Source organism: Canis lupus, chromosome 25, assembly GCF_011100685.1.
Source record: "Canis lupus familiaris isolate Mischka breed German Shepherd chromosome 25, alternate assembly UU_Cfam_GSD_1.0, whole genome shotgun sequence".
Classification (NCBI taxonomy): domain Eukaryota; kingdom Metazoa; phylum Chordata; class Mammalia; order Carnivora; family Canidae; genus Canis; species Canis lupus.
Genome location: NC_049246.1, coordinates 51,398,654 through 51,422,483, shown reverse-complemented (window position 1 = coordinate 51,422,483; position 23,830 = coordinate 51,398,654). Strand labels below are relative to the sequence as shown.

The window sequence follows — 23,830 nt, the reverse complement described above, 5'->3', positions numbered from 1 at the left end:
TCCTGCCTGCCACCCCGTTCCCGTGGCACCTTTGCCAATACCTCCACCATCTGGTAGGTCTGAACCTTGACCTTGGGGGAGGAGACCTCTTCCAAGCTTGTGTTGGTAGCTGTTCACTGCATCTCCTATTCTGTTTTCTTCAGGATTCTCTCTTCCCCAGTAGTTAATCCCTGTTACTAGTTAATAATCACTTTTATCACATTCCCCAGTTCAAATTACTGGTATATTTTGCCTCCTGACTAGACCCTGAGTAATTCAGCAGGGAGACCCTGGAAAATGCCCATGGTTGGCACAGCTTTAACATTTTTAGCCTGGAAAGAAGAGTTCTAAAATTGGGGAGAAAAAAGTCAGATCTACAGTGGCCCTGCTGTACTTTGTCCAAGCTCGAGTCATAGTTAGCACACGTGCTGCACGATCATGGTAGCAGAAGCTCAGTAGGACCAGGTGAGACTTCCTAGCACCAGAGTAATAGTTAAACTGGGGTTTACTTAGGTACCTGTTCTGCTTGTTCTCCACTTAAATCCCCAAATTCATCGGGAAAAGAAAAAATCTGTGCCTTCAAGCGGCTCTCATAAATGGGGGAAGGTAGGTTTCAGTCTGAGAACAGAGAATCAGTAATAAGCTTAACAGAGGAACAGGTAGGAGTGCACAAAGGGGACCGACACAGGAGCCAGAAGGGGATGAATGTGAAAGACTCTCCCGTTTCAGGGAAGGACTGTTAAAGTCTCTTCACAGCAAAGCCAGGGCACCTCAAAAAGGATACACGCCGAGTGAATGAGGCCCAGTTGTGTGACATTCACTGTTTCCCCGCCGCATTTGCACCCAGTATACGTTATATACCAGTAGCCAAAGAAGGAAAGTGCTATTTCTGATAAGCTTTAGAAATTGGGTCAACTCATTATTTATTTATTTTTTTAACTATTTGTCTTTAACTTAGCATCAGGGAAAAAAACAAAATGAAGGAAGGGTATCTCAGGTTGGCAGTAAATCTCTTAGAGCACTCAGCCTCTTGGGTAATTCCTTTCTTTTTTTCCTCATCAACAGAAGGGTTCTGGGTGGCTTGCCTGCCCTTACTTGTGTGTACTTGTAAAAGCTCATACACAAAAAGGAAACCTGTCTGTCAGCGTGTCCTACCCACTCACCCAGCCAGGAACTTGGTCACTCCCATGGCCCTGCAGCCAGGCAACTCTCATTTTCAGAAAGGAAGCCTGTCTGGGAAAATCAACCTGTGGCCATTGCAAAGGTCAATGAAAACAATACCGGTAAGTCTGGAACCTCACATGGACAACCAAAAAGGAGCAGACCCTGGGAACCAAACTCCTGAAACAGAGATATTAACATGAAAAGCCAAGAAACTGACCCCAATGAACAGAGTGGAGTATATGAAAGAAAATGCAGTAAGAAAAATTAAGGTCCTCAAAAAGGTCAATGTAATAGGCCACAGCATTCGTGAAATGAGATTTTGGGGAAAAGAGAAGCAACTCATGAATTCAAAGGAGACATACAAAGATAACTACAGAGATGAAACCCCAGCAGCAGGCCTGAAAAACAAAATGAATAAAGTGTGAATCTGAACCAGAAGCATGAAAAACAGAGGCAAATTTCTGGAGATATAAGTAATGAGAGAACAGTTCAAATTCAGAAATCTGTCTGAGAGGAATTGCAGGATGGAGATGGTAAAGAGACTAGGGGTGTGGCGGGTGCTGCAACAATCCAGAAAACACGTGAGTGGCTTGTCTTTTGAAGATGGTACTGTAAGTTGTCATTTCCTCAATCTCTTGCTAGAATCATTCAAAATAAAAAAATAACAAAAATGTAAACCCTATTTCAGCAAAAGTAGGAAAACCGCTACATCCCGAATCAAAAAACTTGGCGGGAGGAATGTCACTAGCCAGAGCCAGAGGATGTTTGTTGGTATATATGGGAAGGCAGAAACAAGGGATGAAATTTGCCAAGAAGCAAATTTCAGCAGAAGTCTCAAAGAGCACTGATCAACAGTGAAAGGTGGAACCTGCGGAATAAAACCTAAACCCTTTGTTTGCAAAAAGAGGGGTAAGAGACATTGGTAGCACAGTCCAATCTTGGGCTTGTCTGACTTGGAGAAGCACAGGAGACAGAACCAAATAAAAAACCAGAAGTAATCTCTAAGAGTGAGACGTAGTGTGAAAGATGGCTCTGTGAAACACCCCACTGCCAGCTACTATCACTGGCTAAGATGAAGTAAAGGTTTGTGCAAGTAGCCCATGCACAAACCTCAGGTCACTGGATAAACTTCAAATTTCAAGTAGGCTATAACCAGCCACCCACAGAAGACCTCCTGAAAACAGTCATCCAGAAACAACTTATCTTCCCCAATCACGGGTAGTCAAATTAGAACCAACCATCACTGCAAATATTCAAAAAAGGAAGAAACAAAATATGAAACAAGTGTAAGATGAATGCTCAATAGACAAATGTTGCCTCTTAGCAGATGAAGTTGTGACCAAAATTTTATCATGACATTTAAAGAAGTTAATAAAGCAGCTGCCTCTGTAAATCAAGAGCACAAAGCAGAGATAAAAGAGCTCTAGAGAAGATAGTATCTATCAGAAATAAAAGGATCACTTAGGTGACAGTTCCTCTGCACCTGTTTTCTACTTGTGTGACCTTGGGCAATATTTTAACTTGGGTCATTTGTCTTTTTTTTTTTAAATTTATTTATTCATGAGAAACACAGAGAGGCAGAGAGATAGGCAGAGGGAAAAGTAGTGTCCCTGTGGGGAGCCTGATGCAGGACTTGATCCCAGGACCCCAGGATCATGACCCAAGCCAAAGGCAGATGCTCAACCACTGAGCCACCTACATACCCTGGGTCATTTGTCTTTATTATTGAGTTGTAAGTTATTATAAATTCCTTCTCAGATACAAAATTTGCAAATATTTTCTCTATTCTTTTTACCTTCTCAATAGTACTATTTCTAGCACAATTTTAAACATTTATTTTAATGAAGTCCAATCAATCCTTTTTTTTCTTTGTCATCTCTGATTTTGGTATCATACCTAAGTAACCACTGTCTTGTCTGGGGTCATGAAAATTTACTCCTACGTTTTCCTCTGAGAGTTTTAAAAGTTTTAGCTCAACATTTAGGACACTGATTCACTTTGAGCTAGTTTTTGTGTGTGGCGTTAGGCAGCGTTCAGCTTCATTCTCATTTCTGTGGAACTGGCTTAGCACTCTTTTTATGGCACTTTCTTGAACTGACCATAAATGTAAGGACTTATTTCTGGACTTTCAGTTCTATTCTATTGATATCTACATTTATATTTATGTCAGTACCACTATGAATTGACTACTGTAGCATTATAGTAAGTTTTAAGTATGAGTCCTTCAATTTTCTTTTTCAAAATTATTTTAGGCTATTCTGGATCTGCTGCATTTCCATATAAATTTTAAAATCAGCTTATTAATTTCTGCAAAAAAGCCAGCTGGGATTTTGATGGGGATCACATTAAATCTATAGATTCAATATCCATTGAGGAGTACTCAATCCATTGAGGAGTGCTGCCATGTTAACAAGGCTTCTCATCCACAAACATGGGATGTCTTTCCACTTACTTAGATCTTTAATTTCTCGCAACAGTTTAAATTATAAAACATAATTTATAGTTATCAGTGTACAATTTTTATAAAAGCTGACAGTTTCATGGGAGCTCACAGTATTTCTTTTTGGAATTCTGTTGGTTTCTCATGATCATTGGAATCTGGGCTGTCCTAAATAGGGTATGAGGAAGTGGAGTGATAAAATGCAAAGCATAACTCCTGGACCTTTACAGCTGTGCTTTAGGTTTAATTTTTATTGCCTTTTGCTAGAAGCACCAGAAGTAGCTGCAAATAAGCATTTATTATATTTTGGTAAATAATCATCCTAAAATAGGAACTAATAATATATGTTCTCTGAGCCAAATCTTTGCCTTTAATCTTTAGTATTTATTGAAGAAAAAAAAATCTCAGTGTCTTCTGACGTTTGGTTCTGGTGTTTAAAATTTCTCTTTAAAGATCATGTTTTTTTCTCGAAAGTTATGAGGATGTATCCACAAGCACTGCCTCTGGGGAATGAAGCAGAAGTCACCATGAGACATACCAGCTCCTTTCATTGTACTTTCCTAGAACATTTGAGTGGTTTTGTAAGGCTTCTGTACTTCTTCCAAAATAAACAAACTTGTTTCACTTAAAAAAAAAATAAAGATCATGTTTTTCATAAATACAGAGTTATTGAGATTATTTTTAGTAGCATGTAGGTTTTGTTTTTTTTTTTTTTTTTTTTTTTTTTATTCCCTAAGTAATGGATCTTTTCAGAGAACACAAAATTGGGTTCTATATCAGTACTTCTACTAGACAGGCCAAATGTAAATGCAGAATCAAACAGAGATTCAATTATTTTAGGACTTTACATATATTACTGTGTTTAGTTTTTAGGAAAACAATACTGAAAAAGGTTTGAAAGAATTAAATGGGTAAGATGATCAAAATGTCAAACAGGTTATTTCTGGGTGTAAGAGAATAAGAAATTAAATATTTTTCTCTGTAGTCTTTTTTTTTTTTTTTTAAGATTTTATTTATTTATTCATGAGAGACAGAGACAGAGAGAGAGACCCAGAGAGAGAGAGAGGCAGAGACACAGGCAGAGGGAGAAGCAGGCTCCATGTAGGGAGCCCGATGTGGGGCTTGATCCCAGGACCCCAGGATCAGGCCCTGGGCCGAAGGTGGTGCTAACACGCTGAGCCACCCAGGGATCCCTCTATAGTCTGCTTTTTAAAAAAGATTTATTTATTTGAGAGAGAGAGAGTATGTGCACAAGTGGGAGGAGGAGGGAGAGGGAGAGAAACTCCAGCAGACTCTGCAATGAGCGCAGATACTGACACAGGGCTCGATCTCATTACCCTGAAATCATTACTGTGGCAGAAACCGAGCGTCGGATGCCTCGCTGACTGACTGCACCATCCAGGTGCCTCGCCTCTGTACTTTTATATTGACTGAATTTTTTTACTGTGAGAATATATTAATTTTATTATTAAAAAATATTAAAAACTTCCTAGGGCAGAAAATACAAAAGACCACAAAAAACAACATAACAACATAAAACACTATTTTATGAATCAAATTGTATAATTAAAAGTGGCATTTATTTCTAAACTGCAAAAATTTACAGCAAAAAAAATTTTTGTTTTTCCAGAGCTTTATGGAAACAATTTTCCAAAACAAGTTTGCCCTCTTCTAGTGCTCTCAGGTCTCTCTACATTTGATTCCACTGAATGAGAAAAAAAAAAATGGACCCATGGTAAAGCCTGTGTTCTTCGTAATTGTCTGTCAGTCTTGCAAGACGTAATATACTAACAAGTTTAATTTTATATGAGGTTACTACTTCTATATAATATATAATTTCATTTCATAACACAATTTGGATTCATTTAGGTCATGTTTTTATTATTTTGCATGATTTTAAAGATGTAAGATTGGTGTAAATTAAAGCCAGAAACAAGCAACTGGAGAGCTGAATGGTCTTCATTTAATAGAAGTTTGATTTAAAAGAGCTCACTGTGTATTTTCAACATGTATGTTCCAACACATTTTTCCAGGGGGATAGCACTATCTAGAGCCTTAAAGTCATACTGAGGTGTCTTAACAAAAATTGCTTTAGTAGGAAAAAACTGGTTTTTATTCTGCTATAAAAATTTGACTTCACCAGTTTCAAGTACCAACTCATGCCAAAAAAAAAAAAAAAAAAAAGAAAAGCAAGAAAGAAGGAAGGAAGGAAAGAAAGAACAAGCAAATGAACGAACATACTATCACATATAAGGACCAAACAAATCCAAAAAGTAAAATCATGAAGATATTAAGAAATATCATGAATATTTTAATACAGAATGTTAAAAAAGTATTTTTCATAATTAGGAACATGTGATTTATTTTAGAAAACATATTTTTGAGTCATCAAATGAACTTATTTTTTAGAAGGCTAAATGGAAGCTTTTGAGAAGGTTATTAGTTCCAGGCAGGTGTTTAAGATTGTGGATTGAAGAAGAAAATAAAATATTTCTCTTTTTTTCAGTGTCATCAGAAAAAGCCCTTAAGTACAGGCTGGGATCCTCTCTGCCACTGTGGCAAAATGAAGCTGTGTTATATAAACTATAAAATTATACACATAAAAGCATAAGATGTGTGCACAAGAAAATTCCAGAACATTCCAATAACAGCGGTTTGGAAGCACTAACAGATGTTTTCATGTTTTTCTTTAACGACTAGTCAAAGTCTCTAAAAATAAAAGTCCACAATTACTGCCACCCAGGCACCAAGGACGGAGGATGATGCAAAGGGCTGCCTCCCTGGCCAGCGCGTCACACTTGGACACTCGCGCTTCGCCGTGCGCCAGGACGGCCAGAATCGGGGCAGCGGAGGCGCAGCGCCAGCGCCGTGGAGGGCCGCGGCCACCGGCCCGGGCAGGGGAGGCGGCCCGTCCGCTCGCACGTGCTCAGGCCCCCGCCCGCCCCGCGCCCCGCCTCGGCCCGGCGCGGCGCCCGGCTCTCCGGTTCCCAGAGCACGCCTTTTGCGCACGGCCAACCCAGGCCAACCCACCGGCTCCAGCTTCGGAAGCCTCGGGCCCAGCCGGGCGGTGAGCCCCTCCCGCCGCCCCTGCGGCCTCGCTCTGCGCTGCCCCGAGCGGCCTGGGGACCTTGCCTCCTGCCGGGCGCCCACGGGAGGACGGGGAGGACGGGCACGGCCCGCCCCGCTCGCCTGCGCTCGCAGCTCCCAGAGGGCAGCCTCCGGGGCACCCGACCCGGCCAGCGCACGGCCCCAGCCACGGCCCAGCCCGCCCCCTGGGCTGCACGTCCTACGCGCCGCTTCCGTAACCTTCCTGCCCTTTTCCTCACCGGGACTGCGACCTTCTGTGGGGCCCCAGCACTCCCTCTCATTTCCCTCTTGCTTTTTTCACTTCAAACACGACGGCGCATATTCGTGGACCCTACACCTGGTCGGGCGAATACCCAGAGCCTATGGGGAACCCTGGAAACTCAGCAGCAAAACCCCAAACCACCCAATTTAAAAGTGGGCCAAGGACCTGAACAGACGTTTCCGCACACAAGATCACAAGTGGCCCAGACACGCAGACGCCGGGCAGCACGGATCGCGAGAACCTCACGGCCATCGGCGCGGCGGCCGTCACGAACGGACAAGTCGCGTCGGGAGAGGCTGCGGAAGACCGGAGCCCTCGGCACTCGTGGTAGGAACGCGGTGTCGGCCACGCACGGGGGAAATCGGCCCGGGGAAGCCGCAAAAATTAACAGTAGAACTGCCACGCGACCCAGCAGGGCCACCCGGGAGACACCCCGGGCAAGCGGAGGCGGCGTCCCCACGACTCACTCGCCCCGTGGTCAGGGCGCCGTCACCCCCACGGCTCACGGGCGGGAGCACCCCGAGCTCGCCGCAGACGAACGGGCCGCGGTCGGGCCACGGCGTGGACCTGGCTCGGCCTCGCAGAGGAAGCCAAGAGGGACCCCTGCCGCGAGCCCCGTGGCCGCGACACGCCGTGAGGGACCCAGGCCCCGGGCACGACCGCGGAGGGTCCCGCTGACACGGGGCCGGGCTGTGGTCCGCGGCGCGGGCAGGCCAGCAGGCGGTGGGCGCCGGGGGCTGGGGCCTCCACGTGTCACGGGGCCGAGCTTCAGTCCGACGGGACGAAGGGAGCCATGGAGGAGGCGACGCGCGAGCCTATTTCCGCGCCTGAGCCACGTGGTGAAGGCGGCGAAGAGGCTGCACTTCCTGTCGGGTTTTCTCACCACAAGAAAGAAACAAAACATGCTGGGGATCAAACACCAGAAAAAACCTCCCTAAACCCACAAAACAAAGAGCAACAAGTCTAATAAAACTGTAAAAAGCCGAAGCTCTTGCCTACGAAAGTGGAGATTTCATTAACAACTATTACGTGAAGAACCGACGAAGGGGGAGCAACGCGCCACGGCATGCTCGGGTGACAGAGCGGGTGTGCCCGGGTGTGCCCAGGTCTGCAGGAGCGACTCCTCCACACTAGTCACAGGCCTCAAAGGCCACACATCACCCTCGGACGCGGCATTGCCGCTTGTACGTATTTATCTGAAGGACACAATCAAGAATGTGTATAAAGATTACAGAGAAATTCAAAATACAAAACTGTGCAGCCATTAAAAACTTTAAAAAAGGAATTACAGGGGGGTCCCTGGGGGGCTCAGCGGTTTAGCACCTGCCTTTGGCCCAGGGTGTGATCCCGGGGTCCCAGGATCGAGTCCCACGTCGGGCTCCCTGCATGGAGCCTGCTTCTCCCTCCTCCTGTGTCTCTGCCTCTCTCTCTCTCTCTCTCTAGGTCTATCATAAATAAATAAATCTTTTAAAAAATAAATAAAAATAAAAATAAAAAAGGAATTACATAGAAAAATATTCATAATGTGTTAAGTTTAAAAATAAATTTTAACTATGCATGTAAGTCTGGTTCCAATTTTACTTAGCATACGTGGTAGATAAAAGGCAAAAGCAGGGTATGCAGAAAAATGTGAATGGCTGTTCCCTCTGGGAAGTTATCCTGTCATGGGCCATGTAAGTTTTTCTATTTTTCTGCAACAAGTAAACCCTATTTTTTTTTTTAAACCCTATTTGTATAATGGGAATTCAATCACCTCGCAGCTCAGCAACGCCCAGTGAGAGCGCGGTGAGCAGCAGAGCGGACCGTGGTCCGCGGAGGGACCTGAGGAGGGCGCAGCTTCACCGCGGGCGCCGACGTGCTGCCCACCAGGTGCTGCCCTGTGAACGCGTCGCTGTGAGGACAACAGGACAGCTACGCACACTCTACGGAGGTGAAAACGCAGGGGCACCCGGCTGGCTCCATCGGAAGTGTGTGGCTCTTGAACTTGGGGTCCTGAGTTTAAGCCCCGCATTGGGCACAGAGATTAGTAAAAGAAAGAAATAAACTAAAACAAACAAACAAAAAACCCTGAAAAAGCCGAATACTCTCTTTGAAAAAAAAAGAGAGAATTCTAGTTCTACAATTACTTTCCTGGAGGACTGGTTGCTTTCTATGACTGAGAGGGATCTGTTTCCTAGAATCCCGTTCTTCACACTGCTAACGTGGGGCTGCTGTGACCTAGAAACGCTCCAGAAAAATGAAGCTCAGACGGGGCTCTGACGACGGGGGGTCATCTGTCTTGTCCAAGGAGATGAACTAACGAATGAACGGAAGAGCAGGGCCCAGGAAAACAGTGTCCACGAAGGCGCTGACGGGAGTGGCGGTGGGCGGGGTAGATTCCAGGATGCACCAGCTCTTCTCCGAGCCACAGGCCGTGGTCCTGCCTGCATCTCCAAGGACCTGCTCGAGGACACAGCACGCCTGGCAGGCGCCCTGGGGCCCGAGTCTGCAGCCGGGCGTGGAAGGCCCCAGAGGCTGGAGCAGCAGCAGAAGGGAGGACTGTGATGGCCCAGCTGGTGGCGGCAGTCGGCCAGGCCCCATGACAGGCCCCGCACAGGCAGCAGCGCCTGTACAAGGGCGAGGTGAGGAGACGGCAGAAAGGCCAAAGGCCTGCAGAAGCCCAGGGGATGGCTGGACAGGAGGACAGGATGGCTGGACAGGCAAACGCTCCGGGGAGGGCACCGCGCGGAAGGAGGGAACATACGACGGTATGGCCAGCTGGGAGGGCACTCCTGCGCGATCCGGGCTGGGCTACGATGGGTGCATCTCACGCCCACAGGGTCCACGCCAGGAACACCCCGGAGAAACCCACACGTGTGCCCACGACACATACAGCAGCCTCGGCATTCACCAATGGACCGAGAGCGGATTCTAGTACATTCAGAAAGCACTGGAATGAGCCAGGGCCACGAGGACCAGGGTGTGTGCCGGGCAGCTGAGGAAAGGCCCACAGAGGACGCCTGGCTTCACCTGCCACCCACAGGTGCGTCGTCCCACAGTCCCGATGGGGCACCTGACCAAAGCCGTTCCCAGACCCCACGGCACTTCACATGCCATCAAGCAGCTAAGGGCTGAGATTTAAAACTTGGTCCTAACTGGCCCCACGTGGTGATTCTTTTTTTTTTTTTTCCCACGTGGTGATTCTTTAGGGGCAGAGAGACGGGGCCGCTGTGGAAAGAAGAGCGAGCATGCGGGGCTTGGGGCCCCAAAGACAAGCTCCGCAGGCAAGCAGCACCCCCGAGGGGGCCAGCCGCTGTGGGAGCCGGGGTCACGGGCCAAGTCGGTAAATCAGGTCTAAGCTCAGCGCCCTGGCCCCCTGGGAACAAAGCCCACCAGGACCCAGCTCCTCCAGGTGAGGCACGGGAGCATCCGCGGGGTGAGAAGAGGGGGCGGCTCACGGCGCACCCGGGGCTCGCGCCATCCCTGCATCCCCACTCCCTGCCGGGGTCCACGATCACAGGAGAGCAAGCCAAGAGCCGCCACGCGGGGCCCTCAAAGCGGCACCCCACGTCCGGCTGGCCCATGTCCGCGGCCGCCCCGAGAACCCCGGTGGCTCTCGGGTACGGCGGTCAGGAGGACCTCGGCAGAGGCCGGGCTCGCTGCCGGCGTGCTGCGCGTGCTGGGCTGCCTGGGGAAGCCTGCGCCGGGGCTCTGAGCCGCACCCCTGCCCGGTACCACCTGCCACACGCCTGCGCACCGGGGGCAAAGCAGCGCGCCAGCTTTCTCGGACGAAATGACAGGCCCCGCGGGCGCGGACAGCCGCGTAATGGCTGCGTACACTAGACATACGGGAGAGCTTCTGTATAAAGCCTGTATTATCCTCAAATTCAGATGCCGAATTACTAACTTTTCTTCTGAGATCAGACCAAAATAAGTCCTGAGGCGGTTTATTTGCCATATTTAGGATGTTCATGTGGGAGCAATGACAAACATCTGGCTATGATACTTTCTGGAATTTTGACTATTTCTTCCTGGCCAGAAGGAAAACATTAAGTTTTTACTAGAATAGCAACTATCATGGAACTTCACGACTGAGATTTTGTCCTCCCACTTGTCACATATTTAACTAAAGCTTTTCCAATTCTTAAAAACAAGAAACAAGCCCACTCCCCAAATCCTAAGTACGATAAAAAGGGGAATGTGAGCAAACAGCTGGATAATCAAGAAAAACTTCACCCCCCACTTGCCAGCAAAGGCACAGGGTGTCCACTTCCATGGGTGAGGGCTCGCACACCCAGCCTACATCCCAGACTGCTCTGTTAATCACTAAATATCATCTCTTCCACATTATTAGCTTCCAGATAATAGAAAAGCTAGTTCACATTAGTTCTTAAACCTGGTGGTGAACCATCAATTACTACGGGTCTCTCTGTTCCAGAAATCGAGCAGACCTCACTGCACCAGGGATAACGTGCACACGCTTTCTGCGCTTACCACGGCGCGGAGCCGAAGGCATTTCCACTCCGTGACTTTGCACACAGGACAAGACAAGCTGACACATGGCTTCCAGATGGTTTCTTTTATGGTTCAGAAAAAAAAAAAAAAAGACTTTCTAGAGCTGAGGCCAGATTTCTATTTTCAAGACCACAGAATTCATTCAATCAATTGAAAACAAATCAAGACTTTACTAGATCAGAAAACCGGTCACTGGCCTATGGGCAGCTAAAACTCCCATCGGTAAATGTAAAATGTCACTTAAAATGAGATGCTACTGAAGCCGCGGCAGCAGCCCCCCATCCTCCACCACGCGGGCCTCTCTCCCTTCCTCGCACCATTAGATAAATGCTCTTCTACACAAAAAGTATCTCAATTTCGTTAGTCGTCAATACAGAGAACCCCAAGGTGTAGGTTACCTCACTATCTTACGAAGTCCTGCTAAGTGTAAGGTGGTGGCAGCGCACGATTCATATGCACGAGAGTAATCGAAGGTACTGGGAGCGGTTTCTTACAAAGGAGAGAAATAACTGATTTAAAACTGGTGTCGGGGCACCTGGGGCTCAGTCAGTGAAGCGTCTGCCTTCAGCTCAGGTCATGATCCCAGGGTCCTGGGACTGAGCCCCGCGTCAGGCCCCATCCCCTTAGCAGGGAGCCTTACTTCTCCCTCTGTCTGCCGCTCCCCCTACCTGTGCTCCGTCTCTTAAATAGATAAATAAAATCTTTAAAAAAATTGCAATGTCAATAAAAGTTCCTAGTTCAATAAATTTACATGGAGACTCCAGGAAACGTTGAGCTTCTGCTCTGGGCCAGCGTCATGCTGTCAGGTGCACTGTGGCCGGTCCTCGGCTGTGCTTCCTCCGTGGTCCCCGCGACCCCGGGACGCAGAGAGGTTCGTCCCGTAGGTGTACTGGGCTGTGCGACGGGGCTACTTCGTACCTACTCACAACCTACCTGAGGAACCGCCCTAGATGACCGCTTACTGCTCCAATTCTGATTGGCTCAAAATGGTTCTCTAGCCACTAAACAGAACTCAGAATCTCACCTCAAGCCATAATGAGCTACCGCCTCATGCCCACCAGGCCGAGGAGAATTAGAAAGCAGGTAATACAAACGTAGGTGAGAACGTGGGCAGAACGGAGCCCTCAGGCACAGAGGTGGGATCCACAGCCCGCTGCTTTGGAAAAACTGTCTGGCGGGTCCCCCCAAAATTGAGCATAGTGACCACATGGCCCAGCGATTCCACTCCTAGGTTTACACTCGAGAGCCACCGACACACGTCCATACAGACCCTTGCATGTGAAGGCTCACAGCCGTGTTATTCCTAACAGCCAAGAGGTGCAGAGCCCACCAGCTAGTGATCGGATAAACTTGCGGCTCATCCACACACCCTGAGTGCTACTGAGGCACAAAAAAGAAGGCAGCCCTGATGCACTCCGCAACAGGGATCAACCTCTGAATTGTGATGCTCGGGGAAAGAAGCCGGTCATGCAAGACCACATACACCCCCCCCATGAGAAATGTCCAGAGCGGCGTGACCTGCGGAGGCAGAGTACACTGCTGCTGCTTACTGCTGAGAGGGACGGGATGGGGCAGGGCGGGGCAGCTGAAGGCTAAGAGGTTTCCTTTTTTTTCTTTCTCGGAGAGGAAGGGGGAGGCTTGCTGGGGGCTAAGCAGAGGGAGAGGGCCCAGCGGGGAGCCCGACGCAGGGCTCGATCACATGACCCTGAAATCAAGAGTGGCCTCCTTGGGGTGCCTGCGTGGCTCAGCCGGTCAAGCGTCCGACTCTCGACATGCACGCATGCACGTGCGCACACACACAACGGGGCAGGGGCACTGGAAGAGAATCCTGAAGCAGGGTCCCTGCCCACACGGGGCTCAGCTCCATCCCAGGACCCTGACATCATGGCCTGAGCCAAAACCAAGAGTTGGACACCTAACTGATGGAGCCACCCAGGCACCCAGCATCCATCCGACTCTTGCTTTTGACTCACCACGATATTGGGTCACGGGATGGAGCCCTGCTTTGGGCTCCACGCTCAGTGGGGAGTCTGCTTAAGACTCTCCCTCTCCCCCTCCCCCCCGTGTGTGCTTACACACACTCGCACGCGTGCTCCGTCTTGAGTAAATAAATCTTAAAAAAAAGAGTTGCACACTCTACCAACGGAGCCAGCTAGGCGCCCCATGTTTCTTTTCAAGGCAACGAAGATGGGTTCAAACTGCTGTCCGTGCACAAATGAAAACTCGCAGAGGTGTACACTTCAGATGGGTGAATTGGACGGTATGCGGACTTTATCTTGAGATTGAATTTTTATCTCAAACACCCTCGAGAAGACTGCTAAAAAGTTTCAGCTCAACTTTATTAACACTTTAAACACTATTAAATTTTGTTTGGAAAAGAGCAGACCCCTGCTTCTGGCTTTAAGCTCTCCTGACTCATGGGCAGCAAGAATGAGACAAGGTCCTGTGATCCAGCCTTAGAAGGCAGGAGCTGAAACGAAATCCTCCCACATCCAGGGGACCCCCTGCCCCCCCAGCTCCTGTTTGGCAGTTTTAGCACAGTTTTAGCACTGGAAATACTGCCATTATCGTGGCGGTCTCACCGATGTCAGACTCTGGGAGACGGGCTACAGAAATAAAACTGCGGACTTGCAGCTCACCGATCTGAGGAAAATCTAATGAGGATGGCCAAGGCTGTCTTACTTGTTGAAGACCAACACGAAACAACACGCTGCACGGAAAGAGGCGTGGGCACCAGCAGGGAGGTCTTCAGGCTGAGCTGCTCTGTATTTTCACTGAAGCAAAATATAAGCATTTCAAAAATAACTAAATGTCCTATTCTTCCCTAGGTTAAGAAGGTCCCTCAGTACCAACCAGGGATTCTACACGACAGTGACCTGAACTCTGTGTACGCAGACGCCAGTGTTTTGCCAGGCTGGATGAGTGCGTCAACCCTGCAAGGTCACGGACACGACTGCCCAGGACTTCAGTAAAAAAACAGCCAAGTAAGCAGACCGTCAGATCCGTGTAACGCCCAAGCCCCCACACAGACCAAGCCACACACTCCCATCTGAGATCAGGAAACTCTGAGACGAGGGACAAATTCAAAACAGTCTTAAAGAAGGGTGTTACCCCAATCCACCTTTTGCTTTCCTTCATTTGACACATATTTACCGAGCAAGGAGCTGTTCCAAACACCGATGAGTCAGCGGTGCATCCAACAAAGCCTCGTCTCCTGGAACTTGCCTTCTAGGAGAGAGACCACGGGCAAGCTCTGGGACGGGAGGGTCTTCATCAAGACTCGCCTTCTGTGCTGCCCACAGAGACCCAGGCAGCGGCCTCGGAGCTCTGCACGCCCACCACCCCACACCACGAGCGTGCACCATCCCACATCAGCCAACACCACCAGACCACGGCCTGCGCCTCTTAGTTCAAATATAAAGGCCAGAGGGTGGCAGAGCCAGTGTCACCAGGTAGACCCCAGCACCTGACCTGGACCGCCCTACCAGCGTGCACCCGCTGACCTCCCTCCCACATTCTTCCTGAAGCTCTTCTTTCCGGCTGGTCTCTTAACTCGGGCAAAGACCCGGCAGGTGCCGCATCCCGGGACGGACACTGAACTGGCCCCCCTGCCCCCCGCAATAACCTCGGCCCGGAGTAAGGGCTCTGGGGGCCCGACCGCCCGGACCTGCGGGAGCCGCACCCCCGACTCACTGTGCAGATGGACCACGGGGCACGGGCGACCACACAGTCGCCCTGACCTCGTATAACACTAAGACCCCCTGCCCTGGGAGGACACGAGCCGCACGGACATCACACACGACGACTACATTTCGGCAGGTTTCCTTAAGACACACACGTGACTTTACGCCTCTACAGACAATGACAAGGCTCCCCTTCCTGAATGGTCCTCCTGACCCTACATAAAAGGAACCCATCCACCCTGGCTCGGGAGTTGGGACAAGGTATTCCCCTCGATCCCCTTACTGGCTGCAACCCAAGCTTCCTTTGTGTGACAGCTCACCTGGTGCTGCTTCTGTGTGGGACTCACCGAGGAGGGAGCTCACGGCAGCTCAGTTACCAGAGGTCAGGGGACAAGTGGTGGTGGATCAGTGGGGGGCCCCAGGGGCACGAGGCTCCATCTCCAGATCCTTTAAATCTTTGGAGCCATGGCTCACGGGAGACAGTGGGGAGAAAGAAGCAGAGCAAACCCACCTTCTTAGGCCAGCCTCTTGGAGGGCTATGGGGCAAGCACGTCCCCGCAGAGAAGGCCAGGTGGCTTGCTCTGGGACAGGCCTCACATAGCAGGTCGCCCGACAAAGGAGACCAGCCCACTGACAGGAGATACCAGAGCTTCAGAGACAGTCTCTTCCCAGAGACTACGTTCCCGATCCACTGGCAACAGCCGTTGCGTAGACTAAAAAAGGGCCACAAGTTGCTTGGCACCCACCATCAAGATAGCTTTGCTGCTCCCCACTCCTGAATCTGGGTTTGCCTGCAGCTCGGCTGGCTTTGACCCGTTAAGGTGGGAGCTACAATGCTTGAATCCCAAGCCTCCAGGCACCGCACAGCCTTCACTCCTGAGAAAGTTTTCCTTACCGTGCAGATAAGGCCGAGCTAGCTCCCTGGAAGGGTGACACTCCACACAGAAAGAGGTGCCAGCCGGGGTACCAGGCACGGAAGACAAGCCATCCTAGACCACCAAGCCCCTTCAGGCCGGCCCACACCAGAAGACCCTCCCAGGCCAACACCCCAACACGCATTCAACATTTGTTGTTCTAAGCTACAAGGTTTTAGTGGTTACTTAGCAAAACCAACTGATATGATTGTAGAGAACAGGGTGCTTGGAAGACGAACACAACTAACTTACAAAAATATACTGAATTTTAACTCTTCCTAAAAGGTATGCATCGGGGGTAACACAAGTCAAAAAGCAGCCCACCCAACTCAGGCATGTGGTCACAACGCGCTTTCATCTCTGGCGACCTGCGAGGCCTACCGAAACAGCACAGCCGCATGGAAAGGAACGTGGTGGTTACCTGTGATTAACGGAAGCCACACAGAGGCCAAGACCAGCCACCCCAGGTGGGCCACTGGGGCATGAACTCATTTTGAGTTAACAGCAATCAAAACCCAGCAGATTCAGGAAACGCTCTTTACTGCCCCATGACCTGCCTGCCCACCCGGGAGGGAGCTATGAACAGACGCTTCCCTTCACACAGGCAGCCCCTGTTCCCAGGCCTGTCCTCCCCCTGCAGCTAGTGGTCTGTCTCCCCTTCGTGTCCCAGACTCAAACCCTCTCCTGAGCTCAGACGAGCCTCCTGTTGCCCGACCACGTTTGGAGTTTCCTTGTCGGTGGATTCCCCGTAGGTACGCCACCAGGTTTGATTCTCTCCCACGAATCTGTCTCATGTCAGTTCGATTCCTAGTCCGGCCGGAAGGACCTGGAAGGGCCAAGGAGATTCCTCCTCCCTGACACACGTCTCCTACTTACTGCAATTCTGAGAATCTCTAAATAGGTTAAAACCTTTACAAAATGCTACTTCTGAGTTCCTGATGTATGATGCGACCCAGACACTTAGTAATGGTGTGTATGTGGGAGGCGGCTTACGTCTTATTTATGACTCGACAATGAATGCAAGCTTTCTTCTTTCTCGGTCCCAGGGTTAGCTCATAAAGACTAGTAAGCAGGATAAAGAAAAAGATGCTTTGAAAGCAAGCTCTCAGTAGTTCGGTTTTTCCCGTTCTTTCCTCCCCGCCCACTCCTCCTTCTCTTTCTTTCTTTTGAGAACTCTGAACCTGTTGCAAGCCTAGACCGTAGTGGGTGTGTTTATCAAAGGATGGCTCCATGGTGGAAAGTCTCATGAGCGTTTGGCTGGAAGAGATTTGGGAGCCCAGCTCACCTCCCAGACCTTTCACCCGTTTCCTGCAGGCGACTCACCACCGAGAGCCGAGCAGAGCTGGGAGCTGCTGCCACCGTGAGCCAACAGCCGACTGCCGGCTCTCTCGGGGGCAGAGGCTGTCTGTTCTGTTCTACCTTCCTGCCAAGGGCTGCCTCTGGCACCACAGGAATGACTTGGGAAGTTGGGACAGACAGGTCCTACCAGTTTTGATTACTACTGCCCTGATGAGATGGTATTTGATTTCCTCTTCAAATAAGATGTAAAAGAAGCATTCAGGGTCCCCGGAGTTCAGATACGATGAATTTATGCACTAGTACTTAGCATCCAACGTTCACTCGAGCAAGAGAGGCGAGAGAGGACAGTGTGCCTGGAGCCCCAGGCAAGGCCTGGAGGGCAGCCCTGACCTCCAGCCCCCTCACCCCTGCACCCCCTTCCCTTCTCCCACGCACTGCATTTGCCATTAGGCCCCCTGGAGCCCAGAGGAGGCTTCCTATAGGCTCCTCTCAGCCTGGCCCCCAGCTCAACCATCTCATTTTCTGTGTAGCATCCTGACTTGACAGGTATCTCTAAGCACACATAAACGTAATGTCCTGCTAAAGTTTAATTCATTCTCTTGTCCTTTTTATGACATTAAGAACAGAAAAAAACCTTTAAAAATATTACTTTCAACCACTATGAAAATATTAGAGAAAAGAGAACATATCTATGAATTACATATAAAATAAATAATTTTTAAAAAATCACACTCATTCTAATACTATTTAGAAAAATCAGTGTTTTCTAAAGTACTATGTAGGTCTAAAAAGCATTACTTTAATATATATACACTTATATACTGTTACACTTTTTTGCTATATTTAACTGTTTTTGCCAACATTATCAGTGCGATCTATTAGGGAATTTTCAATATAAATATGTCAATACTGCTGATACAGAAAAACAAATCCTACACTAATACCGTGCAACACTGCTTGTATATGCGCCGGGCCCCCTGCATGGTGAGGACCGCGGCCACCCTGAGAAGGGAGGACTATATTCGCCCCGACGCTTCAGATGAGGAGCTAACACACAGAGGCTAACTGCCCCCCCGGCATCCAGGTACAATGGGGCAGAGGCCGTGTGGGCCCAGTCTGTGCTCTATAGCATTCAGCCAACCTCTCAGAAAAAGAATGGAAAGACCATGTTATATCAGAATTTTATTCTAAATTTTAAAAAAGATTATTTTTTTTTAAAGATTTTATTCATTTATCCATGAGAGACACCGAGAGATGCAGAGAGAGAGGCAGAGACACAGGCAGAGGGAGAAGCAGGCTGCGTGCAGGGAGCCCGACGTGGGACTCGATCCCGGGTCTCCAGGATCAGGCCCTGAGCCCAAGGCAGGCGCTAAACCACTGAGCCACCCGGGCTGCCCAAAAAAGATTATTTTTTTTAGAAGATTTATTTTATTTGAGAGAGAGAGAGAGAGTGCACACATGTACATGCGCACATGTGCGGGGCCTGGGGTGTGGGGGACAGACAGAGGGAGGGAAGCAGATTCCCCGCTGAACGCAGAGCTGACTCGGGGCTCAATCCCACAACCCTGAGATCATGACCTGAGCTGAAATCAAGAGTCGAACACTGAACTGACAGAGCCACCCAGGTGCCCCCGTATCAGAATTTTACGAGAGAAACAGGAGAATACCACTTTCCAAAAAAAAGGAGAAACGCAGACTCACTGTTTCCAAGGGTCTGAGGGTTACCAAAGCCACCCTCGGTCAGCTTGATAAATAGGCAAAGTCTGATCAGCAGCATGGAACGTGGTGCGTTATACTGGACTTTTAGAAAGTAGAAGGAAATATTCTTTCGAACATTACACTTCTTACCTCGACGTCAAAGATTTCCACAGTGTTGTCCAGCAGCTTCACCCGGATGTGAAGGTGCTTCTCCTGCATCTTGGCTGACGCCCGTGTCGCTGCTCCCGACAGAGTCTGCCCAGGCTCGAGGGTGCTCACCCCCGCCAGGGTCTGGGCGCCCAAGCGTGTCCCTGGAGTCTGCAGGACTCTGTACGTTCCTTCTATCTCCCCCATTCTTCACCAGCTAACAAGGAAGAGTCCTTTAAAACAAAACAAAAAAACCCCAGAGACATCAATAGTTATTTAGATATCTAAACAATGTAAAAGAATGATCAGACTCACAGAAATTCTCTATTTCTGCAACCTCTACGAATCTTAGAGGTTATATCAAAACAAAGAGTTAAGGAAGATTACCTTCTACTCATACACAGATTGGCGGGGCATAAAATAACAAGCACCGTTCCCAAAGACCGTATATCCTGGTGCTTCTGCGAGCCAGCAGTGCGTCACCTCACCGAACTCACAAAACCGGATCCAACAGCGGCCTGTCCCTTTGTCCGGCTGCCTAGAGTCCCCTGCACAGCCTCCCTCCACCAGCCCAGAGAGTCACTGCGCTGACAACACGCGGTTATGTGCCACATGGAACATTTCAGCAAAGAGGAGCAGGTGCCACACACACCAGGCAGCGCCCAGCAGCCCACTCCCCTGTGCCGGGGGGTGGTGGTAAGTGCCGAGAACAGTAGGTGAGGACAGCCAGGCTGCTCTTGGCCGGCTTCGCACTCCCTGGATTTTTCAGTGGTGTCTTACCAGGTTGGACAGGCGCCATCAGTGACATGAGGCCTGCACACCTGGTGTGAAGGGCACTTGCCCCAGCATCACTTACCTGTCCTCACCATGTCCTTGTTCCCCTCACCACCCACTGCCCTCTGGATGCATGACAACACCAACGGCCCAGCGAGGCATCAGGCCCTTTTCACTCCTTATGCTGGGGTCACAGGAAAGGTCTCTAGTTTTAAGCCACTAAGCTCAACAGGGCTAATCTCGTCACTGTTTTTAACAAAGAAAGATGAGGGTAAGTATCAGCTAAAATCTAGTAATACTGGCTCGCTTTTCTTTGTATTAATATAGTTATCTTCTATTTATGGCAAATTTCCTTCTTAAATGTGTGTATTTTTTTTTTTAACGATTTTATTTATTTATTCATGAGAGAGACAGAGAGAGAGGCAGAGACACGGGCAGAGCGCAAAGCAGTTCCCTGCACGGAGCCCGACATGGGACTCGATCCTGGGATGGCTTGTCCTTGCTGGGCAGGCTCTTAAGTACGCAGCACAGGTTGTGTGGTGGTGACTGAGCAGCTTTTAAACTTAATTCAAGAGACAGAAGGTTCGGGGCTCCTGGGTGGCTCAGTTGGTCAAGTGTCTGCCTTAGGCTCGGGTCATGGCCTCAGGGTCCTGGGATCGAGCCCTGCATCGGGCTCCCTGCTCAGCTGGGGGTGTGCTGTTCCCTCAGTTCTCTCTCAGTCTCTAATAAATAAAATCTTTTTTTTTTTAATTTTTTTTTAAGATTTTATATATTTATTCATGAGAGTCACAGAGAGAGAGAGAGAGAGAGAGAGAGAGAGAGAGGGCAGAGACACAGGCAGAGGGAGAAGCAGGCTCCATGCAGGGAGCCCGATGTGGGACTTGATCCCAGGACCCCAGGATCACACCCTGGGCCAAAGACAGGCACTAAACCACTGAGCCACCCAGGGATTCCCAATAAATAAAATCTTTAAAAAAAAGAGACAAAGTTCACAAGATGGTTCTTCTTGGTATCAAAATAAGCATGAAAAAAAAAAAAAAAAATGAAAGGGCCAGAAGACCCAGCAGTTATGCTGGCACACAAGGGACTGGATTGGAAATTAGTGAGATTAATTCTTTATGAAATTTACTACAAATTAGTAGAAGGTTTACCAAAGGCAGATAGATAAAATAGTTTTTGTTCCATTCTTTCTTGAATAAAAATCTGACATTTGTTTTTTTGACACACTGTGTTTTACTGCTACATTTTCCTTAGGGATGCCTGGGTGGCTCAGTGGTTGAGCATCGCCTTCAGCTCAGGGCGTGATCCTAGAGTCCCAGGATCGAGTCCCACGTCAGGCTCCCCGCAGTGAGCTGCTTCTCCCTCTGCCTGTGTCTCTGCCTCTCTCTCTCTCTCTCTCTCTCTCTCTCTCATGGATACATAAACACAAAACAAAACGGAACAACTAAAAGTTCGTTAATATTCATACCACTAATATTAAACTTGGGACATATGAGGTTCTGAGAAGGAGAAGTATGAGACTTTTCATTTCCATTTCACAAATGTGAATAGTTAATGCAAAAGTGAAGGGATGTGAGTGAAGACCACCCACATGTAAGGTGTCTCCAACGTGCAGATGAGCGTGAGTCCTTGGTCTGCTCACAGCGTTTACCCAAGACTGAGGCACCAGGAGCAAGTCCTTCTGAACCAACTACGGGACGTCTTACCCTGGGCACCAAAGTGATCCTTCCCCTTTAAGTAAAGCTACAATTCTGAAAATATATACACACAACCAAAACCTCTTTTAAGAAGTCACTTCTCTTATTTACTCCACTGTATTTTCTTATTCAGACTTTTTCTTAATAATTTTGGATGGAAAAAATTTCTTCAGGTTCTTCCTCTTCTACTCATTATAAGAAAGTCCTAAGCACATACTTCTAAAACAAAATGGGCAAAACTCACCCGTAGCGCCCAGAGGCCACAGGTGGGTGTGCATGCTCTAAGAGCACGCAAGGAGACTCCGACTAGAAAACTCAGGGGAGTGGTCCCCCTGGGTGGGAGGGGTTCTGTCTCTGAGATGGGGTACTGGGAAGGGCCCTCTGGCGTGGCTGGCATGGTTTTATCAATTGACCAGACTGTGTTCACTTTATAATCCATTAAGCTGTATATATGGTTTGTGCAGTTTTTCTAAATCTGTGTTTATTTGATAATAAACATATTTAAAACCACGTACTTTTAACGTATGTTTCTCTCCTAAGAATAAGAGAAATACTAGACAAATGAAAACCGCCTCTTGGTCCGCGAGAGGCGTGCCTTCTCAGCAGCAAATGGACCTCCTGGCGACTGTCATCAGGTCCAGCGACCTCACGGTGGCTGAAGCCGACTCAGGGCTGTGAGACACCCTGACTCTGGAGGCTCATCGAGGAACTGACCCCACGGCCCCTACTGCTGATGTTCCAAAGAAAAGCCACTTGCTATTGCATAATGGTGACGTGGCATCCGTCACACATTTAATAAGTACTTGGCTTTAAGTTTAAGAAATCTAGGTAAGTAAGGAACTTGATAGAAAACTGTCACGGAACCCCAATGCCAACAGAGTTAGCCCTGCTCTCAGCGTCTATCAATCTGCTTTACAACAAGCAGCAGAGCTGGGCTCTTCGGGAGAAACAGGAGGCCACTCACTCAGCAGTCATTCGTGGCAGCCTGGCTGCTTATTCCAGCTGGCCATGGGACAAAATGAAAGGAAAAACGTATGCACCGAATGAATCTGTTTTACGTAAATTATGACCTAACAGAAATTAGTTTTGCCTCGTGTGCTCACACATAAATATTATAAGTCCAAGAGTATGCAAGACAGACTAGAAACATGGCAAAGCCACTAAGAGCCCTCGACACAGGAGCTGTTCTGTGGTCCCGGGAGCCCTACGTGTAGATACTAGGCCCTGCTCACTCCTCCTGCCGCCAGAGAACCTCTCCAGAAATCCAGGGGGGAGCAGTGCCGTGAAGAATCAGGGCCCTACAGGGGACTCCAGCTTGTTTTCCCATCTTCCCTCTGTGTGAATGAAGTGCTTTGCTCTGCACTCTTCATTCCTAAAAATATTTCTGTAGCTGGATACAATTCCACTACTGACATTTAGTGCTACCTACTACAAACTCAGTTCCTAAACTAATTGAATGAAAAAAATTTAAAACTACCTGGTCACATATTTCCATCTTGAAGTCGGAAAAAAATTCAGCTCAAAAGCCAGTGAAGGCTTTGGGGGATGATAGGTCAATGTAGGTTGTAACAAAGGTGCTACTCTGGGGGGGAGGGGGGGTGTTGGCAGTGGGAGAGACTGTATACAAGAGGGACGGGGGCATCTGGACATCTCTGTACCTGCACCTCGACTTTGCTGTAAACTCCACACTGCTCTAAAAAATAAAGGAAACTAAAAAAAATAAAAAAAAGTCTGCCACGGAACACATAACTCAGAAGTGACAGAGCCAGGACTCCAGTCCAGCCTGGACTTGGCCACGAAGCCTCCTCCCTCTCCACTGGAAAATCTGGCTCCCCAGACAAAAGCACAGTGCTCAGTCTGCAGTAAAGGGAGTGGGCTAAAGATGCTGTTGTGCAAAAAAACTCCCACCTTCCCTGAAATATTTTCAGTTGCCTCTTTCAGGAGGAATATAAACATGTTTATACCTGACCGACTAAGGAAGCAGAACACAATGCTTATTTTCACTGCATTTTTCTAATGTACCTACAACGCACAGCAGCTTCGGCAATGAGGGTCAGATGGAGTTGTCACCCGGCTCCTGGCCCTGGGCTGCCTCTCCTCTTCACATTGCACGGCAAGAGATAGGTCCTTTTATTCTCTAACTAGCATGACTGGTAGTTTTTGGAACAAGCAACGAAGTATTCAATCAACAT

General features: G+C 48.7%; 1 protein-coding gene across 9 annotated transcripts in view; it reads right to left on the bottom strand.

Annotated features, from left to right (window-relative positions):
• Positions 1 to 23,830, bottom strand: part of FARP2 (FERM, ARH/RhoGEF and pleckstrin domain protein 2) — a 95,332-nt gene that overhangs the window by 62,826 nt on the left and 8,676 nt on the right. For 7 of the 9 annotated variants that reach the window (XM_038574448.1, XM_038574453.1, XM_038574454.1 and 4 more), the window contains one exon: positions 19,171 to 19,400. In XM_038574448.1, coding sequence (XP_038430376.1) covers positions 19,171 to 19,374 — 204 coding nt within the window. In that variant the 5' untranslated portion in view covers positions 19,375 to 19,400. Of the gene's footprint in view, positions 1 to 19,170; positions 19,401 to 19,554; positions 19,632 to 23,830 lie in introns of those variants that run through there. The other 2 variants (XM_038574451.1, XM_038574456.1) reach the window with 2 other exon arrangements.